At 43.3% G+C, this 12,810-nt stretch overlaps 1 protein-coding gene across 1 annotated transcript; it reads right to left on the bottom strand.

Moving 5' to 3' along the window:
* Window positions 1-2,821: 2,821 nt before the first annotated feature.
* Window positions 2,822-3,358, bottom strand: PRND (prion like protein doppel). Its single transcript, XM_032606847.1, has one exon. It carries the CDS (start codon window positions 3,356-3,358, stop codon window positions 2,822-2,824), a length of 537 nt encoding a protein of 178 aa, XP_032462738.1.
* Window positions 3,359-12,810: the final 9,452 nt, after the last annotated feature.

Raw genomic sequence — 12,810 nt, 5'->3', positions numbered from 1 at the left:
AAATTTAAATTACACACAGCTTTGTTCCAGAAACTTTCACGTGTAAATCTATTCCACGGAAATAAAAGTAACAGACTGCAAAGTTGTCTGTACAAGGATGTTTATTGTTTGCAGTGGTGAAAAACTGGAAACAACCTGAAGGTCCGTCAACAAGGAAATGATTAAATCAATCCTGGTCTATTCCATGGGACGGAACATTATGCAGCATTCTAAAAGGACAGGTTAACTAACTAGATAGCTGTTGCACTGGAGCAAGGGTCATGACTCAGCGTTGGAGAGGCAAATTGCAGAGGATTAAATGTGAGATGTACGATTACAGTATTTTTAAAAGGAGTAATCAAACAAAAAACTCTGTCCTACATATCTGAGCACAAGAAAAGTGTGGAGGCTACATCTCAGGCAGGAAGGAGGGTGGGTTGGGGAAGGCAGAGGGGGAGGGAAGAAACCCCAAATCATAGAAAATGAAAAAAGCATAGAATAAAGTTGAGCAAACATTTAGAATATACAAGCTCACTTACATTATTATTGCAAATATGTACATTTGTATATGCCAATGGTAAGGACTAGGAGGTTATAGGGCAAAATGAGAACCCTGACAATCAGATGCTGGGACTGTGGGCAATGTTTCGGATTTCTGCTGTAATTTTAGTGTCACTTTTACAATAAACTTACATTAAAATAATGAATGCTCAGAAAGGACAAGAAATCAATGGTTGGTGAAATTATTCACATTTAAAATGACTCTGTCAAGAATAATTCAGAAATCCTTCGTAGTCTTGTCCATAGTAGGCACCAGACAACCCTTTGCTAAAGTGAAAACTAGACTCACAAAGCTTTGACTTGATCTCATAATTCATCAACATGAACAAGGATGTTCAAACACATACGGAGTCAATTAAAAGTTCCTTAAATAAATTTTGCATTTGAATCACTATATACCAATTCACTACATGCCCACTTAAATCTGGTTTCTGGAACTATTAATGAAATGAGAAAAGACAGGAATTATAGAAAATGTACTACATCATGGCCTGAGTGTTTTCACATAAGTAATGAAGCCATTTTGCTTATGAGGCTGTGTGTGCCCTTGTAATTAAACTCAGAAGAGCTGGAACTTGAAATATCAACGTTAGCCTATAAGTACTTGTTCTTTCTGTTTTTATTGCTATTGTTATTATTAAAAAATTGACATGTAGGAAATAACCTGTATGTGTTCTGGACTTTAGTCTTGGTCTCTGGTCTAGAACTCACCAGGATTGTGGAAGATGGGCACCGTGCTAGCAGCACGAGAGCCACGGAGGTGGGCATTCCTCATGTGCTGTCAGGGGTGTGCGACAGGTCCCTGCACACCCTGGGGAAGGTGCTCCACTGGGCTGCCTGGCTCCCAAGTCTTCCACCCACTTTCTATGTTAAAACCTTCCAAATGTATGCTTGCAAAGAGCACTGATTAGCAGTGGAGGTTCAGAACATGAGGTACCATTATCAACACTCACGTTTTAAAATACTTAGGATAGATTGTCTGACAAGGCACATTTTTTCACCCTTACAGACAATTGATAATATTCAGCAACTTTTATCTCCAAATACGGTTCAACAACTCTTGGCGGTGGTCTCTGAGCATAATCCCAGAGGGTCTGTGGGGTATCTTTTAGAGCATTAGATTCATTATTCTTATTTAAACTGTATTCATATTTTGTCATATATACATAGTTTAACTAATGATAAGTAGAGGTGTATCTGCTCTTGATTGTGGCATGCATGAATTCTTGTTCTTCCGAAAGACATAGTTTCTTTTTAACCTTTCTGTCAAGGCATTGTTTTTTTTGAAGCTGTAAGTGATTCACAGAAACGATGGCTCCTTGCCAAAGTGGCAGTAAAAGAACGGCTAGAGATTTTATCGAGTACCTGTATAAAGGGAGTATATTTAAAGATGCTCATATGCATGTACCTTAAAACATGCACACAGGGTTGGGGGAACATTAGAAAGCAAACATGTTATTTAGAAATAGTTTCTTAAACACATGGACTATTTCAGAGATGGGAATAGAAAATACTTATCCTTCTTGAGAAAGAACATCTTTGTGCCATAGGCACATCCTGCAAGTAGATCTAGTCTACTCAGAATCAGCTTGGCAGTACTTCAAGGAAAGGAAATATGGGCTTACAAGGAAATATGGGCTTTTGTCTAGCTTTTATTTCTATTTTAGTTTAATTCCTTTATTATATCTTACTTTAATTAAACTAATTAATCAACTTCCATGTAATAAGGTATCAAATACATGGCCAACAGCATCAGTCTTTTCATATTTCCAAAAGTGGGACTGTACAGAGCAGCAAATCTGGGGTTAGACAAGCCAGGGTTGAATTATGGCTATGACATTTTCTAGCTACTTTACTACTTTACGTCTTGGAGTTTCAGTTTCCTCATCTATACAACGGGAATAACACCTACCTCTAAGAGTTGTTGGGAAGTATTGTGGAGTGCTTGGCACAGTCCCTGGTGCATTCTTTTATCTGCTTACCAAACATTTATTGCATGATACGGTGTGCCAGACGCTCCACCGGAGCTGAGAATGCAGTGATGAACAAGCCACCCTAAGGTAGAGCCTGGAGAGAATTGATGCCCACACATTTATCAAATACAAACAAGAACATGAGTGAATACTTGGGAATGTTATTTGAAGTGCTGAAGAATCAATCACTGCTCTTTGGTACCTTCAGAACATGTGGGGGTTTGGGGCTTGGGGAGAAGAACTGAGATAACTCCCTCATGGTTTGCTCACCCACACTCATCTCTGTGGCTACCAGCCTGCTTGCAAACTTACTTCACAATAAACCAGATGAAAACCAGCAGGCAGAGCATCATGGGCTGGTCCAGAGTGACCCGAAGTCCTGCTCCCCTTTCCAACCAAAAATCACACTGTTTGTTGGAGCAGAGCTCCCTGATCAGCTGCCACAGGACCCGCTGGTAAAGATTGTTGTCTTGTTTCTCGCGGGACAGTTCCTCCTGGTTCACCGCCTGGGTGGCATTGATGCAGCTGGTGACAAACTTCTCCTTGGTGACGTTGGCCTCAGAGCAGCCACTGTAATGGATCCCATCAGGGAACTGCCAATAGTTGGCCTCATAGTACCTATTGCCCTCAGCTCCGAAGTTGATATCCAGCTTTCGGCCTTGCTTGATGAAGGCCCCTGGGCGGATCTCTGCAGTGTGGGCCTCTGTGACCTGGGAGGTACTTGGCAAGGCCTTCCGGTTCCACTTGATTCTGTGCTTTATGCCTCTCGCCCTGACTGAGGACAGCTGGCTGAAGAGCAGGATGCAGACAATGGCCAACCAGCATCCACCCAGATGCTTCCTCATTGTGTCAGAATCTGCAACAGAAAAGGCTGGAGCAGTTAACTTCCCCAGGGGGGTTCCCAGTCTCCCCTGCGCCCTCCCACATGTAGGAGATTCTATGAGAGGAATGGCATTCTTGCACCCTTTACATTTTTCTGGAAACATAATTGTTTTCCCAGGCTTGGGCTGCACAGGGTTAAGTCAATTCAATACCAAGTTTCTTGCTTTTGCCTGAAATTACATCCATTCAGGACAGTGATCTTGGTTTTCTCAGACAGATCAGAAGCTGCAACAGGCAACTTGATTATTCATAGATATCCTTTCCAGTCTTACCCTGGGGACAGTGTGACCCCACCCTCCCCCCTCAACTAGTTTCTTATTGCACTTACTACGTGCCAGCCACTGACATTGCCTAACGTAATTCTCACATAGGGTAGGTACATTATTACCCCCACTTTATAAAAGTTGTACTGGGATTCAGAGAAGTTAAGTAATTTGCCCAAGGCCACACAATAGTGGGTGGCAGATTTGAATCCAGCTCTGTCTGATGCTGTTCCCATGTGCCCACTTGCCATGCCCCACTGCCCTTCTGGGCTGCTGGAGGGGATGGTGCTCGAATTTTGTGCTTTTGACTCACTGGGCATGAAGGGCAGCTCCCATAGCCCCTAAGCTAAGTGAATAGCAGGGCCTGTGAGGAATTTCAGAGGAAATGAGATGACAGGGAAGACAAGAGGGCTTGGGGGAACACTGAGAGTCAAGGTGGCCCCAGGGCATCTGAAAGGCTGCTGATGACCTCAGGAAATATCCCTCCCCCTTAAGCCCCCCAATCTGGTAGTTCATCACATCTGGTTCCTGAACTTACAATAGTTATTGTGGAAATCCACCTCTCAAGGTCAACTGTTCAAGGCACTCCAGCACCTGGACCTTTGTCCATGTGGATCAGGGATACAGGAAGAGTTACTACAGCAGAGCACGCTTAGGCTATCTTCTAGAAGATTTACTGTGTCCATGAGTACCAGAGCTGGTGGAGGTTGAAAAGTTAGCTTACTTAGGCCCTAACACATCCTCCCTGCAGTATTCCTAAAAGTGATTAGTACTTCTCTGTTAAAATGTTCAACTCTAGTGTGACACTGGTTCTTATGCAGAAAAAGAGGCAAAATGCAACCTAAATGCACACCCAGGCTCCTCTGGACTCCCTGCAGAGACCTCTGCTGACTTCTCTTTACTTGCAGGCACTGCCCCAGGGTGGGTACAAGTGTGCCAGGCAGCAGCCTGAGCACCCAGGCTTCCAGCATCCACCCCTCACTTTCCGCCATTCACAGTGAGCTCAGAGGAACTTTTTCCAAAGAGATCCAAGCGTGAAGCAAACATTCATTAATCTCCTAAACAGGGGCTACACCCATGTCATCAGCCCATACCCCTTGGTAGGAGAAATCTTACCTAACAGTAATAATATAAATTATGGGTGCATCAAATTAAAAAATAAAAGCATAGAGATCTTGAGAAAGAAATTAGTCTTCAGAGGCAAGGACTTAAAAGCAAAAGAAAATGCCAACCAGCCAAACCTAAACTAGCATTTTATTGTAGGACCAAAACATAGGCAAGAACACCAGTGATGTCTGAACATTCTCACAAGTGTCCCCAGATGTGGGACCCATCCCAGGAGGCAAGAGTAAAGAAATCACTGCATGGTTTACAGTCTGATTAAAAATAAACAACCTTGGCCACAAAAATGGAATGCACACGCAAACTCTGCCCCCCACATACCTTGGGATCTCTCTGGGAGTGCAGTGCACCTCTGGAGCCACGGGTGCACTGTCGTCTTGCACACCTCCTGCACACACTCCTGGGCCTGCCCGGCTGTGTAGGAGCTGCAGGGGGAGGTGCATTCCTGTTGCTTTCCAAATATGGGAGCCCTTCCCTCCCTGCCATGACCAATCAGGGGTTCCCGAGTGCTTCTTTGCCTGGAGACAGACGGACCCTTTCATTACTCTTTATTAATAAACACCATGTGAAGAACTTGATGAAGTCCAGAAAGACTTGAGAGGTATCTTTTATTTATCTAAGTTATTTATTAAAAATATTTTATACTTACTATTTCTGGTTGATTATAAAGGATATAAATGAACAGCCAGATGAAGAGGTACATAGGGCAGATCTGGAAGGATTCCAAGTACAGGAGTTCTCATGGATTTGGGGTACACACTCTCCCTGAATGTGAGTGCATTCACCAACCTGGAAGCTCTTTGAACCCCATGCCAGAAACTGGGAACAAACCAAATATAATAAAAAATGCTCCTCTCACTCCTATCACTCAGGAAATGACAAAGTTTTAGCAGCTCTGTGCCAGGAACTGGGGATGAAGATCAAATATATATTTCTTATTATATCACAGTGTCACAGCTGTACAGATGAGTGGCTGCATCTGTCCAAGGAGTCTGGTTAGGGCTATTTTTAAGACTGATATTTGGAGAGGTGTCTTTTAGAATGAAATGAAAAGTGTTAGAAGGAAAATGTTTTTCCTTCAATATCTACAAGAGGGTATTTTAACAAATCTTTCTGGATACTATCCTGCACCTAAAGACCAGTTTCAGAAGCCAAGGCGCCTTTGCTGGGCAGCCTCTGTGGGAAGGGTCATGCTGGGAAGAGGGTGAGAAACTAGCTGGACCACATGACCCACAGCCCAGAACCACAGGGAGTGAGGGACCAGTTTTCTTGGAGGAGCTTCCATGGAAAAGCAGGGCTAATGTTGGGTGGAAGATAAATGAGAGGACTCGCCAGGACTTTGAATTGCTGGGGCCATGAAGAAATGCTTGAAACAATGAATTATTCAAAAGGCCGAGTTGAAGATTTATGGAAACCCAGGGGACAGAGACAGAAGAAGACGAAACCCACACCATTCAAAGATGGTGCGGGCTTAGAGCAGATTTCCTCAGAGTGCCTCCCTCTCTAGTGGTGCCCAAGCCTAGCTGGGAGGGAGCCAGAGGATCTGCCTTTCTTGGAACGAGGAGCTGTGCATAGTTATTGGGTGAACGCACAGAAGGGACTAAGGTGTCCGTGTTACAATCATTACTGCAACGCCAAATCAAAAGTGAATTCTGGAGGTGAGATTGGAGTGAGATTTACCTGTAAATAGAATATGATCTTTACCCTGAATATGACCCTATCGATGGTTTTCAAATTCACTTCAAAGCCCTCTTTTAAACCACATTAAGTTGTTGCTTCTGGGATGACCAGCAGATGACGCCAGAAGAGTTTACAAAAACTTTTCACCCTGGAGGAGGGAAACCTCAAATCGAATGCTGTCCCTGCAGGGCTTCCTCTGCTCTAGGTGGATTTTTGGCCTCCACATGGGCCTTTCTTTATCCCCTGCCTCTACTTTTAAAATTTATCTGATTTTCCTCTCTTAAAAAAAAATTTTTTTTTCATTTTCCTTCTAGAATCATAGACATTTTGGTTTTGTGAACATACACATACACACACTATTAGTAGTAGAAACTTAGTAGAAACTATGTGCAAAATGCAGAAGAGAGGAAGAAAAAGACTCTCAATATTTTGCTACCCCCAGAGACAAGGATCAGTACACGTTTGTTCAACATAATAGATGCTTAGGGTAATAATTAGGTTTGGGATGTTTAGAGCTGGAAAGGACTCAGAATCCTCTAGTGCAGCTCCTTCACACTATAAGGGCATGGGGCCCAGATAGGCCCAAGGTCACACAGCCAGGAGGCTGTGCTGCCCCTGCAGATCCATTGCCCTGTTCTGTACTCTGTGTACTGTCCACCCTGCCTGTCCCCATCTGGTGCAATCACCTTCATGCCCCCTCCCCTTCAGGCCCTCTTCATTCCCCTTCTTTCTATGCCCTTCCAGAGGAGGACTTTGCCCACAGTGTAGTGGGAGGTTGGTTTAGAGCTGATGAGGCTGCAGATTCCTCCTGTTAGTGAACACAAGACTGTTCTCAGAGGCACAGAAGAGTGTAGAGGGCTGTGAAATGTTTGAGAAGATGGGAGGAGCTCTGGAAGCTGCAAACAAGCAAGAAAACTGTTAACCAGATGCAGAGAGTACAGAACTGCTCCAACCCTGCCTGGCACCTGGCTCTCACCTGTAAAGATGAACAAACAGCCAAGGAAATAGTGAGAGAACATTAGTTTCTTCAAATGAGCTGAGAGGCCAGAGCTGAGTAACTTGTGTCTTCTGGCATCGATAATTATAGTAGGAAAATAACTGAATGTAGATGGTCTTTGAGAAAACTGGGAGAATGAGACTGATTCCAGTGTTTGGTGCTCCATGACGCAAAGGACTGTGACATATTTCTCTCCAACATGAATAATAGAAAATTATGTGGATTAAAAAAAAAGCAACAGGGAAAGACTGAGTTCTAGAATGCATGAATGGATCATTACTATAGCAAATCCTTGTTTGATTAGATCTTGGACCTTTCTGAAAACATTTAGAAATAAATAAATTGATCGTTAAGATAGGAGATGCCATGGCAAAACAACTGTATCCAGAAAGGTTAGTGTGTGGGAAGATCACCCACCATATCTTGGCTTCTTGAAGATTTATCAAGTGTCTGTTATGTGGGAGAGCATAGAGGTGAATAAGGCAGGTAACGTAGCTCATGGCCTAGTGGTAGAGAAAGAATTGAAATGTGTTTTGGAATAAAATACTTACTAGATAGCTGTGTAGCTGTCTAAACAGCCATACTCAATATTTTCTTTTTATTGAAGTCTACTATACACACAGAAAGCTGAACATATTCTAAGTATACAGCATTATGTAGTTTTACAAATTGAATACACCCATGTAACACACACCAAGATTAACAAGATGAACATGACAAAGCTCAAAGCCTCCTATCTCTCCATCAGGTCACTGCCCCTCCCCTATACTGACCACTCTCCTGACTCCTTACACCACAGATTAGTTTTGCCTGCTTTTGTACTTCATATAACTAGAATTACATAAAATACAATCTTTTGCATCTGTCTTGCTCAAATTACATGTGAGATTCACCCACATTGGGTGTAGTTGTAGCTTGTTCATTTCATTGTGAGACTTCTCCATTCCCCTGTTGGTGGGCGTTTGGGTGGTTTTGGCATGAAGAGCACTGCCATGAACATTCTTGCACATGTCTTTTGGTGGACCTGTGATCACTTCTCTGTTGGATGTATACTCTGATAGGTAGACTTGCTGGGTCATAGCATACGCCTACGATCAGCTTTTATATTCTTAGAATTTCTATTATTGCCTTGTGCAAACCTTAAATATCACCTTCCTCTATGGCTTGCTCACTCTTCCCAAGCACAGTTAGGGGTCTTCACGTGGGTTCTCATAGCACTTGGCACATAGCCAGCTAGTCATTTGGAGCATTCCCTTGCTGTTCATATGTTCAGCTGAGCACACAGAAGTTGAAGGACTGTGTTTCATCCGCACCTCTTTGCCCCATATCTAGCACAATGCCTAGAATCCAGATGCATCTAGATTCCCTTTATCTCTTCCTTATCAGTGGCCTGGTTGAGGACACGGTTGTCAGAGCTGCACATAGATCAAAGCTGCCAAGGTGGGCTGTGCACCAGAGGGCAGGCTCAACACTCCAAATTGCAGCAGGTCCGGATATATAAAGGCAGCAAGAGGAAATTTAACAAGGATAAATGCAACAGTTTTATAATTTAAAAAAAAAGAAAATCAAGGGCAGCATGGTGAAGACCTGTCATGGTGGTAGTTGAAACTCCATGGCAGACAGCTGTCTAGAAGAGCAGTATGAGGCACAGGGTGAGCAAACACTTGCAGAGCATAGGCTGCACTAATCAAAAGGTCATTTCCTCTGCAGTCTCTGCCCTTCCCTGCTCAGGCCACAGCTGGTGTTTGGAGCTGGGCTGTGGGGGATTGATTCAGGGCAGGGAGGTGGGAGGAGTGGGAGGGAGTGAGTGAGGGTTGAGAAGTGAGGAATTCCTTCGTGGCACATCAGGGATCACTGAAGGCAATTACTCATCTTGGGCATCACTAAATGTTTGTGGAATAGGATGCTCATAAGTAAGAAGATAGAGAACCACTGAAGATTTAGAGCAGGGGTAACAGCATGAAGGCTTTGTTTTAAGTTGATCCAGAAAGGACTGGGCTGGGAAAGGGCTGAAACTTCCACCCAAAGATTCTAAGAAAGTCAGAGGATGCCAGACTAAGCCACCATGTTGAAGTTCCTCATTCAGCCTCCCACCACTTTTCTCATGTTTTTGTAAAGCATAATAATTAAAGCATAATTTGATCTGTGGTTTGTCTTCTCTCCCTAATATGCAGGAAAATGTCCAAAAGGAGAAAGGCCTTCCCCAGAGTGAGGTTACCTGGAGCAGATGAGAGGGGCCATGTACTGTGTCAGGGCAATGACACCTTCATTATCCACAGTGCCCTTCATTCTCAGGAGGGACCCTGGGGATGCTGCAAAGAGAGCGAGTGTGAACTCGAGACCCAGGTTCTCATTCCCATGCTGCCATTCTCTGCCTCTGGTGGCTTCAGTTATCATCCGTCAGAGGAGACCTTAGCCTTCTCTGTCATGTAAGCAGCACTTTGTCTCAGAAAACAAATGGCATCTTTGGGGCAGGTGGAAGTTCACACTGAGAATCAGTTTTCACATCTGTGCAAGAGGTATCACTCTGCACCACCCCACCCCCATCCCCAACTAGGGCTTATCAGACACTGCTTGGCACTGTTGGAATCACAGAATTCAATATAAATCTTTTGCCTGAAATATTATAAAGGGAAGTAAGCTAAGGTCTAAGAGCTGCTTTGAGTGCATGGGCATGTGTTAATTATTGGCCTGCTAGAAATACTAATGAAGGATTTACTGCTATGAAGGCAACTAACAAAGGCTGAAGAGGTTGGTTCCAAAGGCTGGGTCTGTGATGGCTTTCAGCCAGGAGAAAATCAAAGCACTATCAAGACAGTTCACATTTGGTGGGGAAATTAGTGGTCAAGCTGCAGAGCTTATCAAACTGGACAATGCAGGAAGAGGTCACTTCTTGATATTAATGGCTGTAGGGACCAGATTCACCAGCAGATGGGAATGAGGGACCCAACACTGTAAAGAAAAGTATTTACTGAAGTATAATATGAGTACAGAAAAATGTACATTCATAAGTGCAGGATTCAAAAAATCTTCACAAACTGAACAAACTTTTGTAACCAGCAGAACATTCTAAGCCCTTATGCCCACCCCCACCACCCACCCAAATGGTACCCACTGTTCTGACTTCCAATGCCCAAGCTAGTTTCGCCTGCTTTTGTATTTTATACAAATGGAATCATGCAATACATGCTCTTTTGTTGCTGGTTATTTTTGCTCATCATTATGTTTGTGACATTCATCAGTGTTGTTGCCTAGAAGTGTTATTTTTCAATTCTCATTCCTGTATGATATATGGCTATATAAGTAGGCCACAATTTATTTATCTCTTCACCTCTTGATGGATATTTGGGTTGCTCCTCACTTGGAGCTATTATGAATTCAGTTGCTTTGAATATTCTTATGTACATCTCTTGGTGAACATAGCTCTCATTCTTGTTGGGCAAATCCTCAGTGACAGAGAGGCTGGGTCATCGAATAAGTGTCTTTTCAGTTTTAGTAGAAGCTGCCAAGCAATTTGCCAAAGTTGTTCAACCAATTTAGATGCATCTGCATAAGAGGTCTCCGAGGTTCCTCTTGCATCTGCTGCATGCCGGCCCCTCTGTACAGGAGACTTCTTTTAATTCTTTGCACCATTGTAGGAAAGGTGCTCAATGGAGAAATTTTGTTGTGTTGTTTAAATAAACGGTAACAACAGTTTGGTAAGTTATAGTAGAGCTTAGAACAAGGCATAAAGATTAGGGGAGATTAGGCCTAACTTCGTCCTGCTTAGTTGCAGGGGTTCTTAACCTGGAAGGGGGCTGTCCATGGATAGAATTTGGAAGATACATGAACTTAGGAAAAACTATCACATCTTTATTTCCACTAACCTCTACCTGAAATGTAGGCTTTCCTCCATGAAAAATGTAGGTAGCAGACATAGTAGCATTATTGTACTTGTGACCATAACCCACTAGAATCACAGATGTTTTCAGGTCACATTACAGGTAGGGTGGCCAACTGTCTCAGTTTACCAGGGATTGAGGGGGCTCCCAGGACATGGGAATTTCAGTGCTAAAATGGGAAGTATGGGGCAAATCAAGACAAGTTGGTCACCCCAATTCCAGGTTTAGCAAATCTCAAAATATCCCTTACACTTATCACTGTGAAGTCATTCGGCCCACTAGTAGATCTTATTTAGTGAGTTTTAGATATTTACATTTAATCAGTGTAAAAATGTTTTGATAACTCTATTTCAGCATAATTGGTTTCCTATGTAACCTCTGTATTTTATGCATTTAAAGCCATTATTCTGAGTAGGGTCCGTATGCTTCATCAGACTCACAAAATGGTCTGGCAGGGATAGGCATTTCAGCTGGGTCTTGATGTATAAACAGGAGTTTGTCAGGTGGAGGGGGGCAAGGAGGACATTTCAGGTGGAGGGAACAGCATGAGAAAAGGAATGGAGGCATCTTGAGAGTGCCTCTAAGGCACAATAAGGTAAGACTTCATGATGTGTTTGAATATACGTTTAAAAATTATTCTTGGGGTAGTGATGGTGGTAAGCTGTGATTGCCAGTATGAAACAGTCCCTTCGTTCAGTGTGTATGACGATAGGTACCACGCAAGGGTTATCAGAGTGCAGAGGAAGTGGTGATCATTGCAGTGGAAGTCTGCAGATAAAACTGTCTGGAAGGAAGACAATGAGACTAGTTTTTGGAGGGAAGTGAGGATGGGCAGGGGGTAGTGTCTTATTTCAGGTGTGCCAATGGAGGACCAGATTGCCACTGAGAGGGCTGTAGGGAGGAAGACACAGAGAGGGACAGTTGATGTCTTTGATGTTCTTCTGGATTTCTTTCACAACTGTTTCTGCCCTGCAAATTTTTTTCATCTGACTCAGCTTTATGGTCTGTAGGAAGGGCTAGCACTGAGCAATGCATTCTCTTTTCTAGCCCTGGATGATGGTCACTGCCAGGGGAACAATCTGCCCAGCACAGATATGTCTCTACTAGCAGTTCACACTCCATATCCAGCTCTACAACAGATGTCTTGACTCCAAGAGTTGACCAGGTCCTCTCACCCCTTCACTTTAGTTGCCATATGGAAACATTTAGAATTTTCCAACTGGACATGAACAAATACTCCTCTTATATTTTCTGATCTCCTGACCTCAAGTGGAAGTGACATATAGGTATGAAATGACACACAGGAAAGGAGGATCAGGTATAAACTTGGGAGGCAAAACCAAATAGAAGGAGAACCAATGGAGGGAAAGCCAAAATATCACATGCATTATTCAGATGGGTTCTTGAGTGATATAGCAAGGCCCCTGAACAGGGCAAGCAGGTCAAGGTGAGTAAAACAGGGATGTAATGTG

This window comes from Phocoena sinus, chromosome 15 (genome assembly GCF_008692025.1).
Source record: "Phocoena sinus isolate mPhoSin1 chromosome 15, mPhoSin1.pri, whole genome shotgun sequence".
Taxonomy (NCBI): Eukaryota; Metazoa; Chordata; class Mammalia; order Artiodactyla; family Phocoenidae; genus Phocoena; species Phocoena sinus.
The sequence above is the reverse complement of the archived record's forward strand: the minus strand, read 5'-3'. Positions and strand labels throughout refer to the sequence as shown.

Coding starts and splice junctions, on each gene's coding strand:
- PRND (XM_032606847.1), bottom strand. CDS start 3,358: ATGAGGAAGCATCTGGGTGGATGCTGGTTGGCCATTGTCTGCATCCTG.